General features: G+C 40.1%; 2 protein-coding genes across 3 annotated transcripts in view; one reads left to right on the forward strand and one right to left on the reverse strand.

The window, feature by feature from the left end:
- PNPLA8 (patatin like phospholipase domain containing 8) overlaps positions 1 to 7268 on the reverse strand; it is a 35705-nt gene extending 28437 nt beyond the window's left edge. The window contains exons 1-5 of the mRNA XM_058022781.1: positions 7155 to 7268; positions 4899 to 6100; positions 3751 to 3900; positions 2386 to 2537; positions 1555 to 1649 (exon numbers count right to left, since the gene is read on the reverse strand). Coding sequence (XP_057878764.1) covers positions 1555 to 1649; positions 2386 to 2537; positions 3751 to 3900; positions 4899 to 6008 — 1507 coding nt within the window. The 5' untranslated portion in view covers positions 6009 to 6100; positions 7155 to 7268. The remainder of the gene's footprint in view (positions 1 to 1554; positions 1650 to 2385; positions 2538 to 3750; positions 3901 to 4898; positions 6101 to 7154) is intronic.
- Positions 7269 to 20030: 12762 nt separating this feature from the next.
- On the forward strand, positions 20031 to 25061 carry LOC131082652 (arg8-vasotocin receptor-like). Of its 2 annotated transcripts, XM_058022721.1 has the most exons (3): positions 20031 to 20718; positions 20866 to 21103; positions 22156 to 25061. In XM_058022721.1, the coding sequence occupies exons 1-3, from the start codon at positions 20188 to 20190 to the stop codon at positions 22353 to 22355; spliced, it is 969 nt and encodes a 322-aa protein (XP_057878704.1). In that variant the 5' UTR covers positions 20031 to 20187; the 3' UTR covers positions 22356 to 25061. The 2 variants fall into 2 exon arrangements, with proteins under 2 accessions (XP_057878704.1, XP_057878703.1); XM_058022720.1 differs by having other exon boundaries at positions 20031 to 21103.
- The last annotated feature ends 969 nt before the right edge of the window (positions 25062 to 26030 follow it).

Raw genomic sequence — 26030 nt, forward strand, 5'->3', positions numbered from 1 at the left:
GAAATCACTTACTGCTACACTAACTAATGAAGGATTTATTTGGAAGAGTATTAAAAATGTAAAGCAGGGAACTATATTGTGGCTACAAACAAATTCAGTCTAGGAGACCTAAACACTCTCCTCTGCTATTTTTAGTCTACTAAGCAAATCTCTTGAAACATACTGCATCTACTCAGAGTGATCTGTGTTTAATATAGCTTCTGGTCGAATATAAGTATAACAAAAAAATTGAAGAATGTGGGTTTCTAAAGGAAACTGAGCTAGTAAACTACAGCATACCTCCTATGTTAGAAAACATACTTGTGCTGCTACTGGTCTAACAATTTCTTAAGGAGATTACTGTCTTTAAAGGAGAAACTAATGCTTTGGAGTCTCCTGCTTTCTAGGGAGGAGTAACTTATCAGTGAGTCACAAGTGTAAATAAGTCTGGGTGGGGCCTGTAGACATCATCTAGTCCAACCTCCTGTTCCAACAGGTATAATTAGAATAGGTTACTCAGGACTTGCTCAGCCATCTCCATGGACAGAGATTACAAAGTCTGAACAGGCAACTCTTTCCAGCGTCTGACCATCCCTGCAAGAAAAACATAATCCCGTATCTAATTATAACTTCCCATACTGCAACTTGTCTGTTGGCTTTTCTCCTACCCCTGTACACCTTAAAAATTATTCTAGATCCATCTTCTCTTTATTTTCCCATTAGCTGAACCAGGATAAAGGCCCACCCTTAGCCTTGTCAAGGCCAAATAAACCTGGTTATTGCACTCTCTCCTTTACATGTCATGAGCTCCAGCCCCCTGGCTCTCTGCCAGATGCACCCAGTAGAAAAACATACCCAAAAGATTAATGGTTTCTAGAGGAGCCTATAACAAGACCTTTGTGGCCAAACAGAGATACTTCAATTGTTGGGTACACTCTCATCTCATCATGCAAGCCAACGTAGTCAGCTTTCTTTGCTCTAGAGTACAGTGATGATTCACAACCAACCTGTTCCAAACAAGACCAGGTCCTTTCCTGCAAAGCTGGTTTCTAGGCTGTCGGCCCACCTCAGTCACAGGGCTTTATACTTGGCTTTTCTGAACCTGCCAAGCCATTTCTCCAGCCTGTACAGACCCATACGAAGGGAGGACACCACAGCATCGACCACTTCCTCTAATTTAGATCATTCAAGATCTTGCTACAGGCACATTCTGTCCTTCTGGCAGATAATTAATAAAGATGAAACATTGCTGCTAACTTAATAAAGGAAACATGACTGACTCAGCACCAGTTCTTGAGGACTATTACCATAGCAGTCTGTAAAGCTCCATAAATATCTAAAATAACTGTTTCTATGTGCAAATTGAAGATTTCACATAAATTGAAAAAATAACAAATCAGTTTAAAGCCAAAAGTTTGTCATGAACTGCCCAAAGTTCTTCTTCAGAAGCAAAAAGAAAGACTCCAGAAATCACAAATGTACTTTCTCAGCTTACATTCTAAGTCAGAAACTGAAAAATCTCTATTTATTCTCAGATGTTGACAGCAAAACTCCAACTTGTGACTTCATAATTACCTGTGCTTACGCCACAGATGTAGTCAAAAAGTTGATGAACCGGCTTTCCAGTTAATTCTTCTAGTTTCCGTAGAGTCTGAAGTGCAACTAAACCCCTGAAACACAAAATTCCCCTTCACATACAATGGCAGTCTTATCTTACATAGCTTTAATAATTTTTCAATCACCTTCAGCTTCATTATAACTAATTATAATTGAATAACTGCAACAGTAAGAATTCTGAGTATTTCAGGAAATAAAAGAGTTGCAGAACACAGTTGAAATAGAATGATGAATAATAAATATGAATGACATGCTCAGGTATACCAAAAATAGTATTCAACAGTTACAGCCATATTGTTTTACAGCAAAGGCTTGGGAGGTGATCAACTTCTGTGGATGTAGACTAAGGACAGATTTTAGTTGCATTCTGACTACACAGCACTTAAATTTGGTCTTATCAAGGCTATATAATGCCCCTTGGGGCATAGTATTTTCCAGTATGAGGTTTGCTTGGCCTCAATTCAATGTATCTGAAATAATGGGAGAGATTAGTTAGAGACCATCAGATTTGTGTTTCTTTATCACAAAACAGTATCTGGAGTGCAGCAGTGTGAACTCTGTTGGGATAGAGTGAGATAAATGTGTATGGCAAAATGAGCACCAAAACAAACTCCATTCAAGCAGAAATGCATAGAAAAACAATACCCATCCCTTAGATAGTCAAATGTGACAGAAAGGTAACTCATAAATTGCCTCTTTGGGCATTTATCTATCAAAGAGAGACTGGAATTTTACTTCTAGTTACAGTATGAAAAAGCTTACAAGTATGTAGTACCCCAGAAGTTTTACCTTGTTCCTCCTCCATCAATGGTGAGGATTCGAATTCCCCAGCCTTTCACAGGGTCTGTATAGCCAATCAGAGCTAAAGTTTCTCTAACAGCAGCCTGAAGACTTTCATCATTAATCTGTCTCAGTCGCAACAGGCATGAGATTAATTTTTCCTATTGATAAATACAAGGATATTTCATTCTAATCATATGTTTAAACCAAAAGAATCCATTCTTAAATTTACTAGCACAGCATTAAAGCACAGAAGTAATATACCAGTTAAAGTTGGAAGAAAATGTCTTCAAATCTGTATTTACCCATGTTTTTCTCTAACAAGGGAAAGAAAAGATGTCAATATTATGCTGTACACACCTCATTGCTATAGTAGCTACCTATCAGAACTAAACAAGCAAGATGTTATGTAAATATTTTTAATAGCTAGGAAACTACATGTACCAGTTTCGTTTTATTGACTTGTTATCACATCAGCCAAGTGCAGACTCGAGTATGAGGCACACTAAGTACAGGGAAAATCCCAGATTTGCTTAGTAAGGACCGCACTGCTTCAAAACAAGAAATGCCTTCTAAGTACACTAATACCAAAACAAAATCTAAAATGCTTTCCCACACAGAGTATTTTTTAAATGGACATTGCCACAAAGATACACAGCATTGCAATCAAAATGGGAGTAGTGAATACACTCTTCCATAATAAAGTAACTCACATATATTTATGAGAATGCCTGACCTACATCCTGCCCAGATGATTCATCTGCCCTGCACTCCATTCCCAAAGGCTACTTCTTCCAGAAATTCTACAATCTGTGTCACAGGTTTGTCACATCTTGTGGAAAAAGACACAAGGTTGACAAATGCTGTGATTTAGCTAGTACCTCTAGAATGGTCTACCACCCATCTCCAGCCCTCTCAATGCAGGGAAGAAAACAAGTAGGACTAGATTGCATTAACTTATTTGACAGTTCTCCTGCCACCTCTCTTGGAAGAAAGCATGTAAACAAGCATAGAAAGTACTGTGCATTTACAGATCAACTGTACAGCACATTCCCATTTGGTCAACTGCCACAGGGGACACAGTGTACGACCTTTATCTACCACTGGAAAAAGCTATACTACCTATCCACATGACCATGCCGTATGCTTCTAAATTAAACATTGCAAGCTTAACAGCCTTTAGCTAAACTCACAGTAGCTTGTATATGAATCTGCTTCAAACAGCTAAAATGTTATAGAAAGAGACACTCAAACTACAATCCTTGCAAACAGGAAATACGACTAGTCCACAAAAGCACAGAAGGAGGTTTTATGTTGTTCTGTATCAATCATTTGTCAGATTGATTTTTATGTAAGTATAAAAACTGTTGGCACCTTAATTGCAACTCCTCTGCTCTCTGGAAACTCTAGAAGATGATAGGTCAGTTCTTCAACCCTGTTGATGCAGACTTTTATATTAGCAGATCTCCGCAGGGCTTGAACTAAAGCTCGAGTCCTGTTATCAATACTCACTCTTGCAATGATCTAAAGAAGACAAACAGACAACATAAAACTACTCTGAGAAATGTGTAAAATTTGTCAAGACTAATTTCCAAGTGTTATTTTAAGATTTCTCAGAAGCAATGAACAGCATGTTGTACTAGAGAGCTCCTATAGGTTCCAAGTAAGCACTGCTTAAATTGTCAACAAAAATCTTTTGATTCTTTATTTAGTAGAAAACAAAATCAAGTTTACAGCAAGAATACCCCAAACAAATAGGTCAATATGTTTTCAGATGGACTTTCAAGGGAACTCTCTGTATTTAAACCATTAACAAACCATAAACTGTAAAATTACTATAACTACAAAAAATACCACAATTAGATCTGTCTGTAATTATGGACTCTATGCATATATGAACTAAATATATGTACCTACAGCACACACACACAGAGGTGTGTGTATATATACACATACTTAGACACTCTTCATATATAAACTTGCATAAACAGATCTATACCTGCATAAAACACTGAATACTTAAACACAGATGTATCTATACCTACTTTTAAGTACATATATATGTTTGTAAGTTTACCTATAGTATGCATACATATAGATAAAATCTATATCATTTTATATATGTATTCATTTATAAAAGTGCACAGAATGAATCAGAGAACAGTTTGGGTTGGAAGAGGCCTTAAAGATCCCCTAGTTCCAACCTCCCTGCTGTGGGCAGGAACCCCACATATATACTTATATATAAGTAGAAGTATCTGTATGTATGTATGTAAGTATATACATGGGTATATACTGATTTACATAAGTAAATGTGTGCGTGTCTATGCTTAAATATAGGTATATACACTAGTGTAGCACATACACACACTTGTATAAAATATACAGGTATATACACTAGTGTAGCACATACACACACTTGTATAAAATATATAGGTATATACACTAGTGTAGCACATATACACACTTGTATAAAGTACACATAGAAATAATACATATATTAACACAAAACAAAGACTTGCCTTTTCTCTCTGAAGAGACAGATGCTTTTCCCTCTCTTCTGCAGTCTTGGTCTCTTTTGCTTTGTCCTCATCGCTCTTCTCAGACACTTCTTGTTCCTGCTGTTTACTCTTTTCTGGTGGAACAACTTTTGTATCAGATCTTAACTTTGGAACCAACCCTCCAATATAGCTGTCGACAAAAGCTTGTACGCTGTTACTGGGATATGAAAGAAAGTCTGTAAAACTTTTTTTAGTGGAAACTAGGAGAGCAGTATTTGTCTTTTCAGTACCCAAGATCTCTGCTTCAGGAGCTAAAGTGCCTGCTGAATTCACTCTCTTTTCTTCGCTTGTTACAGTATTTGCTGATGAATCAAGCTTATTCCTCTCCTCACTTTCAGAGTCCTGTAATAAAGAATTCTTTTTTCTTCCATGCTCCATAACAGAATTGTTAAAGTAAGAGTTGATATGATCAGCTACAAAGTTGTAAGTCTCTCCAAAATTTGTAGAAAAGTAGCTTACATGAAAAAGGTGGCTTTTAGCAGCTGCTGAAACTTCTGGGGTATCTTGACAAGTGCCATTTGTACCTACTAACACAGATTCCAAGTTTTCACTTGCACAAGTGGATTTCTTTGCAGGGCCTCTGTTGCAATCGTCCTGAGTTTTGACATCTGTAACTTGCTTATCATTTTCTAGATTTGTGCTGATGTTATTTGCATCTGCACTACTTTTATTTGCTTTACCCAAAGTACCTGAGTGGGACTTTAATCGAGCTATCCGTGACACCAGCTCACTGTGAGTGCCAGACACTGCCTTCGAAACAGATTCTATGGTACTCTTAATTCGTGACATGCGAATGCTCACCCTGGCAAGTCCTTTAGAAGAAGAAGTTAAAAGTTTGGAAACTCTGTAGTATAAAAACTCATGGCTACTAATGTACTTGTTATACCAAAATGTTCTGCTTTTGGCCCAAGGCTGACTTGTATGAAAAACTCTCAGGTGTGCAGCATGATTTGTCCTCCAGCAGGCTTTAGGTCTACAGAAACACAGGTATTTGTTTCTCTGCTTCCACCAAAGACTTTTTGGGTTAATCAAAAAGAATAAATATGCATCCAAGGATAAATGAACTGTCATAACTTATAAATAATTGCACCTTTTCTATGTTGCTTTCTACTTCATTCCAAAAAAATATATGTCAATAAGTAAGTCCCGTAATGTAGTGTTGTCTGAAAAAGAAAAAAAAAAACAAAACAAAAATTAAAACCAACAATGGAGACCCCAGACCAGAAACAAGTTAAACTAAAATCAAAGAGGTGTTTAAAACAGATGAAGTTTCTGTATTCTTTTGGTAAAGACAGATAAACATTCAAATCAAATAAAATAATCTCATGGGAAAATCCACTGCTCAGGACATTTGGTAGCTCACCCCAACATTTCAACACAGTACTCCCTAAAGGACAGTTTAAGCTCTTCTTGAGCAATATGTGACACTTCTCAAAAGTACTTAATGACATATAGAAAATTGATTGCAGTTTCATCAGCAAATTATCTTGTGCAGACACAACGTTTCAAATGTCATTATATTACCACCTCTTAGCAGAATTCCTCACAGGGGAGAAGTGACACCAAGTGTTGATCAAAGTTCAACAAAACGTGCCCATCTTAAGAGCCAAGGGCAGGCTATACTCCTTACTCTGCACAGAAAGGTACAACTGCTGGAGCAGCGTTTTACACAGCACACCAGAGTTGTGCTGATATGGCAGGAGCCATACCATTATTGGCCGGAAAAGCAAGCCCAGGCTTCTCCAGCGCCCGTGACAAATGCCGACAAGGGCTGCCAGGCAGGCACGCAGGCCAACTCCTGAGCAGGCCGACTGCACAGTGGGAGCAGAGGCGAAGCCCCGCCGGCAGCACCACCCTTACTTACAGTCTGCTCTGCCTAGGCCGTGCCCGTCCCGCCGGGTGACCGCCGCGCAGCCGGGCTGCGGGCCCCAGGCCGGCCCGGGCTATATAAGCACGGGGGCGCCGCCTGTCCCGGGGGCAGGCGCGGCCGCTGTTCCTGCCTTGCGCCATTTCCCCGAAACGCTGCCGAGAGCGGCGTTGTAAACAAGCACCGAGTCCCGGCCCCGCTGTCCCCGGCCCACCTCCCGTTACGCGAGCGAGCCCCGCGTGCCCGGCACGCGCTCATCCCGCTCCCCCCGTCCTCGTTTGCCCCACGACTCGCTGGAGACGCGGCCCGACCCGGTGGCGGCGCGGCGCGGCCCGTGCCGGAGGCGGTACCTGCAGGACAGCGGCTCCCGCCTCCCCCCTGTGCCCGGGCCGAGCGGCAGGCAGGGGCCGCGCCCTCGCGAGCGGTGCCGCCCCGGCGGAGGGGCGGGAGGCGCCGGGGCCCGGCACCACAACACCCGCGGCGCGCGGCACTGCGCCTGCGCCGCCCCGCGCGCCGGAAACAGCTGGGGCGCGCGGCAGCGCCCCACGGACCGCCGCCGCCGGGGGGGGGCTCAGGGGGTGACGCGCGTGACGCGAGACGGCTCGCGGGGCGGGGCGGGGCCGGGCAGCGCGAGGTCGGGGCCGGGGCGGGGCTGCTGCGCCTGCGCGCGCGCCGGGGCGGGTGGCGACGTGCGGCGCGGCACGCGGAGGGCGGGGCGGGGCGGGGCCGCTGAGGGCGGGAGTGGAACTGACGGGGAGCGATATGCGGGCCCCGTCCGCTGAAAGCCCCATCCAGCCTCCCTGTGAGCACTGCCACGGTCAGGGCATCCGCATCCTGGGCAACCTGTTCTGGTGCCTTTCCACCCTCACAGGGAAGAATTTCTTCCTACTATCTAACCTCAGTTTCTCGTCTTTCAATTTGTGCCCATTTCTCACTGTCTTGTCGCTATAATTTCTGTCCTCTCTGCCTTCTGTGTCAGTCCCTTTCAGGTACTTGAGGTCCCCACAGGACCAGAAAGCAGCCCGCACTTTCTCAGCCTGTCCTTTTAGGGGAGGTGCTCCGGTTCCCTTACCAGCTTCATGGGCCTCCTCTGGGCTTGCTCCACGATGTCCATGTCCTTCTTATGTTGAGGGCTCCAGAGCTGGGTGCAGGTGGGAGTAGAGGGGCAGAATCCCGTCCCTTCGTGCTGCTGCCCGCGCTGCTTTCGGTGCAGCCCAGGACGTGTCTGCCTTTCAGGCCGGGCACAGCGGAGCAGGTTGTGCCCCACGCTGCTGCCAGCGCTGGGCTCTTGATGCCGCACCCTGTGGAGTCACTGGGAGCAAGGGGCTGGGAAGAGGAGAGTCCCTACCCAGCCTTTGTAGCTCCTCAGTGCAGGTGCCTTGGGAATATGCTCTCCCCGATCTCCTGTTTAATGGTTAGGCAACAATGACAGCATGTTTTTCATGGGTTGGACAGCGTTAGGGGGCACCTTGACTTAAGAGCAGCAGCAGGCCCTGAGATTCCTGCCTGCACGGCCTGCTTGAAACACAGCTTTAACTTCAGGTGTCAACTGTAAGAGAGGATGGATGCACTGTGTGCTTAGGTGGGACAATGGAGGCCTTACCATCAGGGTTAAGAAGGTCATGTCACACAGTTTCAGATCCCAGTTGTCTGCTTCTGTTCTTCCTCACAAATAAAGAAGTAAATTAATTTTCTTGCCTTGAATTTTATTCCTCAAAGGAAAATTTATACTCCGTACATATTGTAATTTTTATCATGTATTTTTTATAAATTGCACAGGTTAAATTCGCCACATCTCCCAGAGCAGGACATCCCTATCTGGATACCAGGTGCCCACCAAAGTCACTCTGTCACTCACTTCCTCAATTGGTCAGGGGAGAGAAAATAGAACAGGTTTGTGAATTGAGATAAGGACAGAGAGAGATCACTCACCATTTACCATCATGGGCAGAACAGACTTAGTGTGGGGAAATTAGTTGGATTTATTACTAATGAAATCAGAGTAGGGTTATGAGAAAAAAAAATCATGTCTTAAAACTTTTCTCCCATCCTTCCCTTTTTCCAGGCTCAACTTCCCTCTCAGGTTCTCTCCCTGCTCCCCATACAGCAGAGCAGGGGGATGAGGAATGGGTTCTGCAGCCAGTTCAACACATACTGTCTATGCCATCCTTTCTTCCTCAGTGGGAGACTTCTCAACTCTTCCCCTGCTCCAGCGTGGTGTCCCTCCCACAGGAGACAGCCTTCCACAAGTTTCTCCAGTGTTAGTCTTTCCCATGGGCTGCAATTTTCACAAACTGCTCCAGCAAGGGTCCCTTCCACAGGGTCAGTCCTTCAGGAACAGACTGCTCAGAGTGGGTCTCCTGCAGGTTCTGACAGCAAACCTGCTCCTGTGTGGGCTCCTGTCTCCATGGGGCCACAGGTCCTGCCAAGAGCCTGCTCCAGTGCAGGTTTCCCATGGGGTCATAGGCCCCTGCCTGCTCTGGTGGGGACCTGCAGGGGAATCTCTGCTCCAACACCTGGAGCACATCCTTTCCCTCCTTCTTCACTGACCCAAATGCCTTCAAAGTTGTTCCCTTCACATATTCTCACCCCTCTCTTCCACCTGCTGTTGCACAGAAGCTTTTACCCTTTCTTAATATGTCATCACAAGAGCACTACCACCATTGCAGATGGGCCCAGCTTTGGCCAGTGACAGGTTCATCTTGGAGCCTGCTGGAATGGACACCTTCCAACACAGGGGCACCTTCTGATGCTTTTTTACAGAAACCCCCCCTGTAGTCCCACTCCCCATTCTTCCCCACCAAAACCTTATCACATTAGCCCAATGCAATGACAATTTTACACTCAAGGCATGTAACTTCCTTGGTGAAGAACTCAGTGGCCACAAATTACTCACAAGCCACGTATGATTAGGATCCTTTTGCACATTACAGTGGCAGTTCATACCCAGGTGCTCATCTGTTCCCTATTAATGTTTCCAGAGTTGCTGCCTTCTGTCCTGTTCTGCTGGTATGGTCTGCCTGCCTTGTTTGTAGATTACTGCACATCCGCTTGTATTATCCAGGGATGGTATCCCTACATTTTCAAGATTTATCTAGTCTTCTTTAATTTTTCACAGGGTTTCATTATATATGCTTAAGCTTATTTTTAAACCAAATACTTCAAACAGTAGTGGGGTCTGCCTTAGGTGCCAGATGCAGCTAAGCAGGGAGGTTTCACTGCCTCTTGATGTAGGAGTTACTTCATGTAAAAGCCTGAATGCTGTTATGAGAGCAACACAGTACAGATAGTTTTAGAATGTGTAGCAGTGTCAGCTTTAGCTTCCCTGGGTGCATTTGCTCTCCTGTAAGCCCCAGGGCTCTAGTGTGTTTGCCAGTGTGCTGAACCGAGCTGCATCTCATCAGATGACTTCAGAAGCAGTCACCCATCTGAAGCCACAGTCTGAGCTGGCTTTAAGCAGGGTGGTTTGCTTTCTTACAGCAACAAAAGCTAAGGCAAAACAAGACCTACAGCTTCAGTAAGAAGGAAGTTTGGACATGATAAGCTTCATCCTGCCAGGGCACATCCTGCCTCTCTTTGACTGGCAAATAAGGTGTTTGAGCTAGGAGGCAACTGATCCCTTTTAGCTCTACGTCCTTCCTTAACAGTCACACTTTATCCCATAATCTCATTGTAAAATTCTCTCCTGTGCCTGCTCAGACATTTGTCTCACCACTGGGATATGTACAATGAATGGTGGTTGATTCACACCATTACTAAGGAAAAGATTCAAGGATTTCACATTTCTGGCCCAATCACAAACCCATGTGTTCTTGCCATATTGCTCTCCCCAAGGATGGGCAGACCTGTCTGATCTGGCACATTCAGAGGTGTGTGATCCATCAGCTTCTCAAAACAACCATGAAACAATACAAAATAACTGAAAAACACTGGACAGGAAAAGATAAATATATCTATTCCCAGGCACAAATTTTGCATCATCTCAAATGTTTTGCCAATTTAGTATTCACTTTACTGTAGTCATGACATTAAGAAGAAATTATCTCAAATATATTTAAAAAATAGATTGATTTTATAAGCTGTCTTAGTAGTCAAAGATGAGTTCATTGTGTTTGACTAAATACCTAGTTTTTAGATAAGAGAGAAGAGTGCACATATGGTATTCAGACAGAGGCTACCTCTGTAGTTGTTTTCACTTAATATAGATATAATCTCATTTAAATGATTTGGAAATATATTTAAATTTTAATAGGATGTATATAGGCTATTTGAAAAACACTTCCATTTCAGTATTTTCCCTGGAAGTATCAAGAGAGAAATCTGTTGTTGTTATTATTGATGGGTTTTTGTTGATCTCTACTAGGCTGCATACCCAGCACTCAAGCTCTTTCAGAGTGGTCCCATGAAACATGATTGTATTCAGTTTAGGACAACACTGAGAGTGGTTTGATTTTAATGCATTCTTTCTCTGCTACTAAATTCCAAAAAATCAAAGGCTTTCAAAACATTTTCTCATTATACCTGTTACTACATGATTTTATAGGTAGGATGAAAACTTGTAAATCAAGTTACACATCAGTTGTGGTGAATCTTCCTGTTTTAAAGAAAGAGAGTTGTTTGGTGTATGTGATTTTTGTCATGTTATGGCCAAAGTATTGTGGTGTCAAAAATTCAGGTGAGTTACCTGTGTTCATCTTTATGCATGCTATACTTTTCAATGCCATTAATTGTTTCTAACATTCATAGCTGTATGTTTGTCTTGGACTGCTGCTTGGAGGGAGAGTCATAATGGGTTATGAGGCAGTTTGATAAAAATTGGATATTTACCAGAAATAATGGTTCCAAAATTTGTCAGTCTAGGAATCTCACTCTTGATCTATGAAATGAGTTTTTATTTTGAGAAAATAGCTTTGCACATACTCTCACTGTATGTTTGATAAAAAACTATTATATGAATAGCATTTTTATATATAGCATTATTTTCTTTTTACTTGTCATATTGTTTATGAATGGTATTCTGAAAATATAAAACTATCAGCTAAGAGACTCAAATTTTAAAAAAACCCAAGTATTTCAAAGCACTGTGACAAGTTAACATATATTAGTAGAGCAGTATTCTATTAATAATGGTGTAGAGGAAACAGTTTTGTATTTTCATCAGCATAATATGACATGGACAGAAGCTAGCAAATGTGTAGTGCTAGCAAATATTTTAGGCTTTGCAAACACAAGTATTCTGCCTCTTAACACTAGATGGCAGACAAAAATGGGAAAACATTTCATTGTTTTCAGGGATAGAATATTGAATAGTTAATTGCCAATTTGAATGAACAGTCACTGAAAACTCTCTAAGTAATCAGAACTAAGATAATTGAACATGTGCTTGTGACAGCATGGATCTTTCTGCAACCTTTCATTTGGATATGTTTTTTGGCAAAAACACTGACAATAATCAAGTGGAACTTTCCTGCATTATTTTCATATTGGTTTTTTATCTGTTACTTCAATATTTTGCTCTTTTCAAAGAGCTGAAAATTCTAGAAGCCTTAGAAAGGGTTAAGCAACTCAAATAAAAGAGAAACTTTAAAAAAAAAACTGTCCTTGCCATTGTGAAATTGTGTTCTGTAAATCCAAAGAGCAAATGATGTAAGACTTAGATTGCAGCTGCTTAGTATCTTTGACTTGCTTCAGTTATCCAAAGTAATCAGGCTGCTTTGCTCCTTATTGTCATTGAATCTTAGACAATAATGTGTAAGTAACATGTTTGCTAAGGGAGCAGCCCTCTTCATAGAATATTATAGTGTGCCAAATATTATGTAAACAGTTCACCTAGAAGCCAGTGAATATTTTGTATCCTTATCCCCTTCCTCTCCCAGATACATCCTCTAGAACATAAGGGTCAGAATCCCCAAGATTCTGAATCTTACTCTAAAATGTCAGTTCTCCTAGCTAATTGTGATGTGCATACACAGTACTAGAACTGCAACAAATGCCACCAAATCCCACCTCATTGTTCTTCCTCAGTGTTTGATTTCCTGTGTCTACACTGCTCATAGCTGATGGTCTCTGCCCTCTTGTGCATTCTAGAAATCTATCTGCCAAAACAAGAGTATGCCAATCAAATAATTATAAACTAGATATGAATAATGTAGTTGATTACTTAGAATTTAAAATTCAGACTTGTGTTGGAGGTCATATTATAAATTCCTCTTCAGCCCCCTGTGATTATCATAAGAGTCATTCTGTCACCTTTCATCACTCAGAAAGTGATAGATGTGAATTTTGTTACTGCAGCATCTGGTTGAGTGTATGATTGTGCAAGTGTCTATGTTGCCATCTTATTGCAAACGTTCCATACCTTCTTGGTGATTTCTCATGGCCATCTCCTTGCAACACTGACCCCTTCTTCCTCACAGCACAACCAACAAACTCCATCTCTCTCCCCACCCAGCTATCCCACTCTTTTGTGGCACTCATCCTTATTGGACACAGCTGTGGCCTGTTAAGGGCAGGCCTGTTCCTAATCTTTGGTGATTGGTACAGCTGCAGCTCCTCAGGTGTGAGACTGCCTTCTGCACTATTCTCTTACGTTCTATCCCTCCACAGTGTCACCCAAGGTTTTTTTGCATAAATGGAAGGAGATCAAAATGCAGGGTGTCTTTAGGTCTGCTGGTGTTAATTCACTGTCCATAGTGTTTGCAACTGATTACTGAGTGTTTCTGGAGACACTGACTGTCATTTTTATTTACATTGTCTTTTAATTAAATTATTGATGTGGCTGATCTTTGCTCTGGACCTCTCTCTATTGTACTAGGTACAATCTTAGCATTTTTTCCTTTAATAAAAAGCTATGTTTTTAATTTCATATCTGTGGAAAAAGTGCATTGTTATTCTTGATCAAAACCACTTCATCATAGTTCCTTCTCCTAAAGTTACACATATTTCTCCATTTTTCTTCACTCTGACTAGCCTTGGTGAAGCTCCTTTTCTGTCAGTTGCTTTCCACAACCCTGGTGGCAGGTGAGCTCTCAGGCCATTTAACATCCTAATAGAGAACCCAGACTGTCTGGAATGCTGAAAATGAAAAGACAGTTTTTGGCAGAAGCCTGTGTAACTGATTTATAATGATTTATTTCTGTCTTAAAATAGCCTGATGGAAGTTGTACGAGAAAGAGTAAAAGCTCTGTACTCTATGGGTAAACACTTTATTAAAGTTGCATGACATTTTACAGCAGCAATAGGAAAGAAACATTACTTAGAGAATGGCTTACAAATTGTGGGAGATAATTCTAGCACCATAATAAGAACATGAATTAAGCAAACTGGTTCCAGGCTTTGGACCCAGCAGCACCCTCACTCACTGCTGTCACTAACAGCTGTAAAATCAGAAACTTACCTAGTGAATGAGGTCAGCAATAGCAAATAATAAAGTTCTTACTAAAACAGGTTTAAAAGTTATTGTTTCAGATGTAATCTCCCTAGGGATTTAAAAGAGGCACGTAGTACTCTGCGTAGTTAGTGGTGCTGTTTTGTGGTGAGTATCTGGGATGTGCCTAGTTACAAGTCACAGGGGGCCCATACACATTTTTTTTCCCTCTGGCTTTCATTCCTGTAGCTAATTCCTACTGGAGGATGCACTCAATCTAGAAAGGTCTTGTTCCAAAATATTGCCTAACAGTAAGTATAGTTGTTTGATGTGTTGCAGTCCTACATTCTAAGGCTGTATAGGCCTTATTTGCTGTAGCCTTTAGTCTTACTAAAGCAATACCCTCTTCCTTTAAATACACAGTTAATTTACTCATTTGGGAAATGAACAGATTTTCTTATAAAGTGGCAGACATCCAGGTCATGTGTGTGCAGGAGAGCAGTGTTTACATGCACATAACACATGTACACCAAACACAGATGTGCACAGTTCCCTTCTGGTGTATAAGCAGCGCTAGGAGGACAAAATATTGTCCTGTGTTCATTATGATATTGATTGGAAAAGTTAAGGGTGGTGTCTAGTTCATCTTGACTGGAAATGGATGAGATTTCGGGTTGTCCTGACATTTTCTAATAATCTTTTGGCTTCACTAAGAGCTCTCCTTCCTGACCAGAAATAGTTTTGTCTGAATCAAAGCTTAACTCCTTCTGAGGAATAAAGTTATTGATGCTATTTGTCATTTTGTGTCTCCTTGTGGTGACAATGGCATTGGTAGCTGCCTACACTGCATGACTCATTATATGCTGTCTGTAATAATGTCTGTGATGTATTTGTCTCTGTCTTCTCTAGGCACATTGCCTTTAGATGTAACTTTTTAACTATATAAGGTTGAAGTGTACTGTTAAGTTGGGTCCAAAGAACCTTGTATATTAATATAACTACTATACTAATGGTGGGATTTTTTTTAAAGAATCCAGAACTGTAGGAGATTGTACAGCACCATTAAGGTGTACATAATTTTAGTTCAGTAAAAAAGACTTACAGCAAAGTAGTTTATCCATCATGTTCTGGAAATAAGCAGAATTACATTAGTGAAAAATATGGACCTACCTTGCTGTAAATGCATCTGTGCTACAGGCTAAGTATTGAACAGTATTCATGTGTAACTGTTACTAATATCCTGTAGTAAAGAATCCATTTGCTATCCATTGCACTACTTCCAGAAGCAGTTCTCATAAAATTTTATGCTACTGATATGTATTTACATCTTTTACTTACATATTTACTTAATACATCTCCTCAAATGTAGTCTCTATCAATAGGGCAATTTCAATGCAATGCTATAGCGACTCATTTTATCTACCCCAGAATATTCTACTAAGTAAGTATTTTATGTACAAAAAGTATTAAGAAGTAAATGTTTCTATCATCTTCTTGGTAACTGAGTCTTTTACTGAACAGTCTAGTCCTTTTCTCCCTATAAGGCCTATGGAACCTCTTTGTACATTTTAATGTTTGAAAGTAAACAGAATCACATCAGCAGTAAGGAAATATTTTTTGATTTCTCTAAGATTCTCTAAATATGTAGCAAATCATGCAAAAGTTTGTTTTTCTTAGTTAGTTGGTTTTCATGACTTGTCAAGTGCACTAATGATAGTCTACTAGCTCTTCACATCTGCAGAATCTTACTGAGAAAAGAGGCAGACCTGGGTTTCTTACATCAAAAGCAGATAGCAATATTTCCCACTTGATCTTTTCTTAAATAGGAACATTTTAGAACTCGCTTATCCATTCCAAAGTAAAAGACTGCAGACCTCTTCCTTCACAAGTTGTATTTAATAAGTATTGTCTGTCAAAAATTAAACAGTTTCTGAGTTTTAGAAACTGGTTGAAGGCATTTAACCCTAAAATGCATATATTCCTGCTTCCACATATATTCCTCACCTGGCTTGGCAAAAATAATCTGCAATGCACTGCAATTCATGCAGTTTTTGGAAGGCAAAGATTGTGATGGGACTTGACACACACTCAGGTCACGTGGAATTCATAGGTCAGGGGAAGTGTTGGTCCCCACCAGCTCAGCACACCCCACTCACCACATGTGGAATATTTCCTCTGGAGCCCCTGCCCAGGAGAGGTGTTGATGAGCATGAGTGAGCTCAGCATTGCCCTGTGAAGATTATCAGAGGGCTGGAAGATGTAGCCTAGTGAAGGAGACTGAGTGAGCTGGGCTTGTACTCTGCACCAGACGGTGCAACAATAAAGAGGATAGTAAAATATCTGTTTCCTTAAGGTAGGGTAAACCCCTGAAATATGGGTAGTGAGGAAATCTTAGGTCCCTTCCAATGCTGGGAACTCTGTTTTTGTGCAGTATCTGAGAGACATTACACGGATCTTCCCCTGCACAGATGGCATCTGTGGAGGGGTTCCACCTTCTTCCCACAATGTGGAGACTTTTCTTTTATGTGGCAAACAATCAGGCTAGAATGTCATCTAATTCAAAATATTCACCACTGTCAGCACAGGCTTTAAGAACAAGGCTCAGTAGAACAGACATGAGCTGTTCAAGATCACTAACTCCCTGAATACAATATTTTCCACAATGCTCTCAGTGTAGCTTGGTCTACCTGGAGGAGAGACAGCTTCAGAGGCACTAACAGTGCCCATGCAGTGCCTAGGAGGATGCTGGCAAGAGGTCCAAGACAGGTTTTTACTTAAGTCATGCCAGAAGAATGAGAGAAGGTGACCTGAATAAGGGGAGGGTCTGGTGACACATAAGGAAAGCTTTTTCACAATGGAAATAAGCATTTGTAACCAGTTACTCAGGGAGGTTTGGGGTTCTAAGCTCTTGATGGTCTTCAAGATCTGACTGGACAAACCCTGGGTAAAGTGCTCTGAATTCAGTGTTTTCCCTGCCTTGAGCAGCTGTGTGATTCTGAAATTCAGATCAGATAGCTAAGTTGGAGTCTTAATCTGTGAGCTGAATCTCTCCCTTTAGCTAACTAACAAACATTAGATGACAGTCCACCCTGAGAAGTTCAGCATAAGTTAATTAAAGTAATTTAGGAAAAGAATTCAACTTGGACAGATATAGTTTGCAATGAAGCAAGGCTGGGCAATGGGAGGAAAATATTGGCATAAAAGAACAGCTAAGACTGCTTAACCATTTTCACCGATTATCCTAATTTTCTTTTTTCAGCAAGTTATATTCCCAGAGTGGATTCAATTTCAATTTAACATTATCCTGACTATCTGCTTGCATGGATGAAAAAAGATTAAAAGGGAACAATCATAAAGCTATGAAACCATTAACACATATTGCACTAATTATATGCAAGATGGAATAGAGTCTTACATCACTAGGACAATTTTCACAAGGAAGGCCACCACCCTTTTAATAAACATAGAGAAGGTTACTTGTTTCACAGTGTGCTTGCCCTTTAGCCTGTGTCCACATCTGGATCCAACACCTGGCCTGTTGCCCAGACACTGTGTGCTGTGTGTGCAGACTGAGGAAGAGTTGTGTGTTCCCAGGGATCATGTTGGACCATTCTAGGCATAGCTGATAAAACACATTTGCCTGAAATATGTCTATCCATACCTTATGTGTTGTGAAAAATCATATAAATAACTATGATATTCTGGTTAGTCTTCCAACACTATCCCAGAATTGACTTTGGTTGCAAATACTGGGCTTCTTGCATATAATTTCTTGATATTGAAATATAATAATGAAATATAAATTTATGTTTATCTTCCATGCCTGACCCCAAACTTAAAATTCTGTTCATCATGTTCCTGTCTCAACCCACTTAATCCTAGCTCTGCTGAGATGGATGTGTTTACATCATATCTTGCTGGAAGAATAAAGAACCCTCTTGCCTTTTTGTCAAGTTATGGAGTGAAGATGGTCAAGGTAAATGATTTTGAAGCACACACCTTAAAATTAGTCTCCCTCAAAAGACAGAGATCAGCCCAGCTGCTCTCCAGCACAGTTTTTGCTATCAGCAGCATTTCCAGGGGTTTATTGTTTGTGGTCAATTCAGTTACTCTTCTGCAAGTTGCTGGTTGAAGGGAGAGTGAGGGTTAAAGCAATCCCATTTGTTCCCTTATGGTCTTGCTATGCCTATTTCCCACTAATTGAGCTAGATTCCAAACTGAGGGGGAAAACTAAAAGGAAACAACTTCAGGAATCCAAGTTTCCTACAAATAGGCCTTAATTTAGGAAAAAAAAATCAGGTATATTAGATTAAGTTGTTGTGATTCATACTCTTTGCAACACAGTCTTAGAGAAAAGCTTTTGTGGACTCAGGCAGCTGCAGCAGTGTTCAGCCAAGTCTAGATAATGGATACTTACAGCTGCTGTCAGTGGAAAAGCTTCCTGAGATTGTTCAGCTTCTCTGTTGTCTGTTCTCACAGTCGTACCCTTTCATGAGCTATTAACATCTGCCTGGTGGCAGATAAGGGGGAAAGAGGGAGAGCAAACAGGTCATGTAGGCTTTCCAAACTTTTGTAGTCTACCTCAGCATCCTCTTTATGAATTTTGCCCTTCATGTTTGTTGGTACATGAAAACCTTTAGTGACATAGAACTGGTAGTCTGTCTGTGAGCTTCCTGAGCTGGTCTTCTAATATAATTGTGATCACAGTGATTAATCAGCTTAGGTTTAGTATTATGTACTATATATGGAGCATGGATATTGCTTTTCACCTTACTGGTTTCCTGCTGAGAAAGACTTCAAACTACCAGTGTCCTGACTGTAACCAGAAGGATATGGGTGCCCTAGCTTCAAGTAAGATTGCGTACAAATATCTGTTATTTTTCTATTAAACTGATCAATTTTATTTAATCTCTCTCTTTTGTGATTAAGAGGGCAGGCTGAGAGATAAAAAAAAAGAAATCAGTTTAAATTTTCTATTCTTATCTGCCACAAACTTTATGCAAAATCATATGGGAATGTTGAAGAACGATGAATTTCCTGTGTTCATGACACAATTTACATTTACAAAAATGAAAAGGTTTAGATACTGAAAAATGATCTCACAGACTTTAGCACTATAATAGAATAGAGACCTTTGTGTATTGTTTCATCATAGAGACCTTTTCCTTAGTTGGATTTGCCACTGAATTTTCACTTTTTTTTTTTTTATTAAATTCTCAGTAGACTCACAGTCCCATTACAGAATCACACAGAATCACAGAATACAAGTAATTTATTTCACATGTGTTATTTTTCATTTTGCTGAGAAAAAACTCAAGTCTTGACCATGTTTTGAAATAAAAATATTATTTTTAGGGCAGTACAAATATTTTTCATTTTACTTTAGGACCAGGTGACTTCAAAAGAGAGAAGAAGGAAAAAAAGGCTATGGAAAAATACATTTCTTTCTCTGTGCTGCATTTAGGATGTGGTCATGCCCCAGGAGCCTGGAGATTGCTGTTATGATGTGCTCAGGGATCCAATTTTATCTACGTATAAACCTTCCTCCCACTTCTCCTAAAGTGTGCTCCTCTGGTTTGCGTAGACAGATTTTTGCAAGAACTCTCCCGAGTAAGGGCATTTGAGTGCGAGTCTGGCCACAGCTATTTACAAGTTCGGGTTTTGACTGAAGTGAGTAATTGAATCACATTGAGCCTCTGAAGTTTGCCTTTTATTTATATCTTCCCCCAATTGTGTGGCTCGCTCTGCCATTGGCTGCTGTCCCTGCAGCCTACCCGAGGGCTCTGCAGTTACATAAGGCTCTGTCTGCTGGAGCCTATATAAAGCCTTTTGGCATGCCAGCAAGAGGCAGAATCTCACCACGATCCAAGTCCCACTGCTTTAGTTCACATGAGCAGGAAGATTTGCTCGAAGATACCCTGAAACTGGAACCCAGGCTGGTCTGTTTGCCAGCCAGTGCTTCACTGCTGTCAACCTCAGTCGCAAGTGGCAGCTACCGTGAGTAGCTTCTGTGCATCATGAAGAATTTTTCATTTCCTGTGCAGGATAACACACATCAGACCGAGAGTCCTCCTCCTCACAGGTTCCTGAGTTTGACAAATCAGTCAGATCCTATTGGAAGACCAGAAAGAGATGAGCAATTAGCTCAAGTAGAGATTGCTGTGCTGGGGGTCATATTTCTGACAGCGTCTGTGGGCAATTTCATTCTCATTCTCGTGCTGTGGCGAAGAAGAAAGAAGCTGTCTAGGATGTATGTGTTCATGCTTCACCTCAGCATTGCTGACTTAGTGGTAGCCTTTTTCCAAGTGCTGCCTCAGCTCATTTGGGATATTACAGATGTTTTCATAGGGCCAGATTTCTTGTGCAGAATTATCAAGTATCTACAATTGCTGGGCATGTTTGCCTCTACTTATATGATAGTGGTCATGACAGTGGACAGATATCAAGCTGTTTGCTACCCTATGGTTACTTTCCAAAAGAAGAGAGCTCTCTGGAACATCCCCATTTGCAGCAGCTGGTCTATAGCGCTGATTCTTAGCCTACCACAGGTATTTATCTTTTCTAAGACTGAAATATCTCCAGGTGTCTTTGAATGTTGGGGTGAATTTATTCAGCCCTGGGGGCCGAGGGCATATGTGACTTGGATTTTTGTAGTTATATTCTTCATTCCCTCAGCAATCCTTATCACATGCCAGGTCAAGATTTGCAAAATAATCAGAAGAAATATAAACGTGAAAAAACAGAATGAATGTGAAGCAACAAATCAGAATCAAGTCCTGCCGTCCCGAGCAAGCAGTGTGAACTGTATTTCAAAGGCTATGATCAAGACAGTAAAAATGACAGTGGTGACAGTTGTTGCCTATGTTCTGTGTTGGTCACCTTTCTTCATTGCCCAGCTGTGGTCTGTGTGGTTCCCCAGCATCCTGACCGAAGGTAAGATGCTCTCCCTCTGCCACAGCTGCAGAGCAGGCTGGCACACTGCTGTCGAGTGCTTTATGTTTGCATTTTGCTTTTGTGTAAAGGTTACGTGTGGTCATTTGAGGAGGATTAAAAAGAAACACCTGGATTGATTTTCTCCTGTATTTAATTACATACAGGGAGCTTCTTGTGTTATGTGATCAAAAAATCATGCGTCTGCTTTGTGTGTGTGTCTGGAGTGATTAACAATTTAAAGATTCATGAACAGCATGGGGAAAAGTATCATGTGCTTCAGCAAAGCCTCAGACTTTTAGAGGTTTTAGGTATAATAGCAGTATTTTGGGTTCTTGAGGTGAAAAGAAGCAATTGACTATTCAAAGTAATAAAATTGTTTCTTATTTACTGGGTAGAACAGTGGAGTTATGAGACATCTGATTTTTTTTCTATTGAAATTGTATTGATGAAATCTCTGTAGTAAACTATGAAACAACCAAAAGTTGTCAACCATCTGTTTATAAAGCAAAAAAGCAAGCCTGAGAGAGTTATCAAACACCATGTTGTAAACAAGAATGGGCTTGTCAAATTTATGCTATTGCCTCTTTGGGAAAGGCAGACTCTATATATGACTTTAAAATCACCTAGTCTAAATAAAGAGAAAAAAAAAAGAGATAAAAATATAATAGTCCTGCCTGATAAAAACAGTAGTTTCTGAACTTTGTTTTAAGAATTCCTCCTGTCAGTGTGAATTTGAGTCTTATTCTACATACATTTATGTCAAAATATATACCTGTATTTATTTGTATCTGTTTAACAGCTTAGTAATTACTTTTAAAATTAATGCAACTGCATCAAAAAAGAGCTATATGGAACTATTTAACTCTGAATGCATACAATAAAGTGTACTTTATACCTTCAGCAATTTCAAATTGCATTGATATGGGAATTTCCTAATATTAGATTGGTTTTAGCATAATAACAGAGCAGAAAGCAGCAGACTGTGAAAATGTGACTTATATTCATAAGAGTGCTTTATTTAGTCTCTCATTCCTTTAACTGCTTTCTTCTAGGTTCAGCATTCACCATTATAATGCTCCTTGGCAATCTAAATAGTTGTGCCAACCCATGGATTTACATGTATTTCTGTGGCCAGATTCCACATTGCACAAGCAAGCAGCTGGAGAATACCTCGGCTCAAGAGGAATCCGTGTTCACGGGGAGCATTCATCTCGCAGACAGAGACCCTGAGGAGAACAGCACTTCTGCATAAATGCTGAGGGCTTCTTGTTGTTTTGTTACATTCCCTCTGTTCACAAGACATATTGATATTTTGCCATCATCCCTTATTTTGTGGATAAGGAAGCTGAAAAATTGGTTTTTGTTGTAAAAGAATATTTCTCTGCAGTTCTGTAGCATATTCAGAAAGTTTCTGTGTTGTGCGAGCCTGACTCAGTGCTTCAATCACCACTGTCTTATAATTCCTGTAAAGACTGACATAGATACATAAAAGTATCTTAGATATTTTGTGTTCTGAAGTACTTCCCCATCTGTGATTCTGGATTTCTAAAAAGTAAAATTTTATTACTAACTGGTTCAACAAATTGAAACATAATTAAAAAGAAACCTGATCTAATTAAACTTAAATATGATTTCAGAGTGAACCAGGAATTGTTCATCATTCTGGTGTGATTGAGGGACAATCACAAATCTTGAGAAGGCAGCACAAAGTCAGAAAAAGCTCTTGCCAGCTCTTACTAGCACCTGGTTTAAATTAACTCTTTATGTACATTTATAAAAAGCCAAGCAGCTTAATATAATTAAAAAAAAATAAAAATTGGTGTGCTCGTGACATTGAACCCCTACTTCAGTTTCAAATTCCATTGTGAATTGCAGGTATCAGCAGCATAACAGCAGTTCAAGTTTTTTGGCTTCACACCATGGGATTTGATTTTCCATGCATTTCCTGATGTGTCAGCAGTTAACTGGACACCTACACACACCCCATACACACACATATACATACTCTAAATAAAAGTGGGTGCTAAGAGAGACACTTTCATTTGGCATTCAGACCCATTTGTTCTAGCATGAGATTTATTGACAGAGAACCAATTATTATTTTATTCTTTAGTATCCCTTTAGGTTCAAATTCAAATATTTCCCTTTGCTGTAAAAATAAATCTGCATATCTTTATTTCAAATGCCATTTGTTTGTTGGTTTGTGGGTGTTATATGCAGGTAGCTATTTATTTCCTTTCAATGTCTGCAATCTGATCAGAGGAATATGGAAAAAATATCAGCAAGGCTCTTTCAGGTGAAAATGGATCTGCAGGGACTCTGTGGCACTTACATCTGGTGACATGTAAGCTGTCTACATTACACTGTGTTTCATCACATTTCAGTTCTCTGAGTGCTAGCAGTCTCAAATTTCAGTAGAAAAGCTATAAAATTGTGGGGTTTTAATGCTCTTTAAATTGTAGTCAAAGAAATACTGATTTTAACTAAGTACTGATCACATAGTGAGAAATTCTGCTGTACGGTGAATAGTAATGCTTCGGGTTAATTTATGCTGAAATGACTGCATATTCAATGATTTCTATTCTCTGTATAACTAGACCAGATAAGGGCAAGAACCAAATATTGCTGTTCCTTATAATGGGAAAAGTTGGTGCCCCAGCTCAGCTGACAAGTGCCGGTCTCTATCTGTTAGGAAGAGGAAGAAGGTGGGTGAAGGTAGTACCAGAGCGAGAATGGGAAGGGTTTGTATGAAGGTCTTACTATAATTACAGCTGGTAGATTTTTCTTGCTGGTTTTTTTCCACTCTCCCTTCAATTAGTGGTTAATAATTTTACCCCACAAAAAGTTTCCTTTTAGAGCAAATCTGTAACTCAGGTGAATGTCCTTATCGGGGGTAAGAATATCCAAGATACAATCCATTCTATTGATAGGATATTGATACAGCCACTCACTGACTTCCTAAGACTTTCAGTCAATTAGCTCTAAGTGAAGTTTTCCCTTTTGACTTAATCCAATGGTTAATGGTAGGATTTTTGGGGTTTTTTTTCCATTTCGTTTGATTGTAGTTACAATCAGCATAATACGCAGACTTGAAAGGAACTGAAAACAGAAATGCTTCAAGGAATCACCTGTGTCACTCACTACTGTATTGGCAGCAAAACTCCTCAAAAGGCACTAATTTGCAAAGAAAACAGGCATTCAGATTGTGTGCAAAGAGTCATCCAGATCCAGACCTGGTGGAAGCCACAGACTTCTGTTCAGATGCTACAGTGGAGTCATTGTGCCATTTGACACCACCTGATCTGATCTCTGGTAGAAGTTTAAAGGTATAAATTCTACTATTTTCATTTTTGCATTGCTGATATATTTGTTGCCAGCTCTATAAATAATTTGGTAGAGTTGGGTTTTGCAAATAACAGTACCTCGATGTGTTCATTAAATGTCTGAGAGAAATGTTAACTGTCCCTTATCTCAGATATTTAAATCATGTAGTGAATGAAATATCAGAACTTCAGAAGTTCAATGGTGATTTTTCACTATCTGTAATGTTCAAAACACTTATATTTTTGTCTCTCAAGTGTTTTCTTTCTGATTTTTTCATTTTCCTTCCTCTGACATCAGTCCTGCTCCTAAAAAGAAAACTAAAGGTTGCACTATAGTGCAAACTACAGGCTGTAGATACTTGTAGTTTCAGTCTCTCAGGAGATATTTGAACACAGGTATTCCAGCTATTTCTCTTAGGAAAATGAAGTGGGCTGCATTTTCCAGATGTATGTCCTCATTCCACATGCCCTGCCCTGCCTACCCATGGGTAGCACTGACTAACAGTCTCAGGGGGGAGTTTTGTTCAGGCCCACTGTTTTTCCATCAAAACTCATTTTCAAATGATGAGAAATTCATTTGGGTAAATTTTTTCCTTTCCCTTTTTATTTTAAAAAGTCCTTATAATGTGCACCTTTCAGAACTTCTCCTATTTCTTGGAAAAAAAAGTCATTTAAAAATAAAATAAAATTTTTCTCTTAGTAAATTTATCCATCAGTGCTTTGGAAGTTGTTATTTGAACATCTTGTGCCCTTGTTCTACTTTATATTTTGAGTTTTCATCTGAACTATATATTTTTCAATTCACTGCACTTAGATTTCCAGCAGGTATTGCAGTATCTCATTAAGAGAGAGGGTTGACTTTGGCACTACAGTGTAGTCTGGCCAAGGTTTTTAACCCATATGAGAGAGTCACTAACTCAAACATACGAGTCCCTAGGAGCACTGTGGAGGCCCATAAAAATGGAAAAAATCCAATTATCAGATGAAAGCCTTTCTCATCAAAGCCTAGGTTCTGTTTTCTCACACAAATAAATTCTGAGTAAAAAAAACCCTAGTGTTCCCAGTCCTGAAATGAATGACTATGTTGTTGATGCTGGCACTGTGACATGCTTTCTGGTTATCTGGGTGGGGATTTTTTTTTTATTTTCCATGATTTTGTTACTACTTGAGAAAGGCACAGTTCACTAAAAGGAATTATATTACTGCTTAAAAATTAGTAGTTTACACTTTGTGGCACAGATAAGAAGAATGAAAGACAATGTAATCTATTGGTTCTGTATAGATTTATTATAGGAAAAAGAAACTCCCAACATGTTTTGCATTATTATCAGAATATTTTGATCATTCTTTTATTTTACAGAACTGCCTATGTATTTTCACAGCCAGTCCCAGTTTACATTCTTGCAAATGGTGAATACTGAAGACAGAAGTGGTGCATGATAATCTTGTAAATCTTACAGTGAAATAATGCCAAGAAATTTTAATGATGGTACCAAAATAATGTCCTGACAATTTCACTTAGTTCATTTAGTTCTCACAAGAGAAAGAGTTATCGAGTGGAATAAACTGCTCCTGTGTCTACATTGTTGGGGAAGGACTGGCAG

This window comes from Melospiza georgiana, chromosome 4 (assembly GCF_028018845.1).
Source record: "Melospiza georgiana isolate bMelGeo1 chromosome 4, bMelGeo1.pri, whole genome shotgun sequence".
NCBI classification, from domain to species: domain Eukaryota; kingdom Metazoa; phylum Chordata; class Aves; order Passeriformes; family Passerellidae; genus Melospiza; species Melospiza georgiana.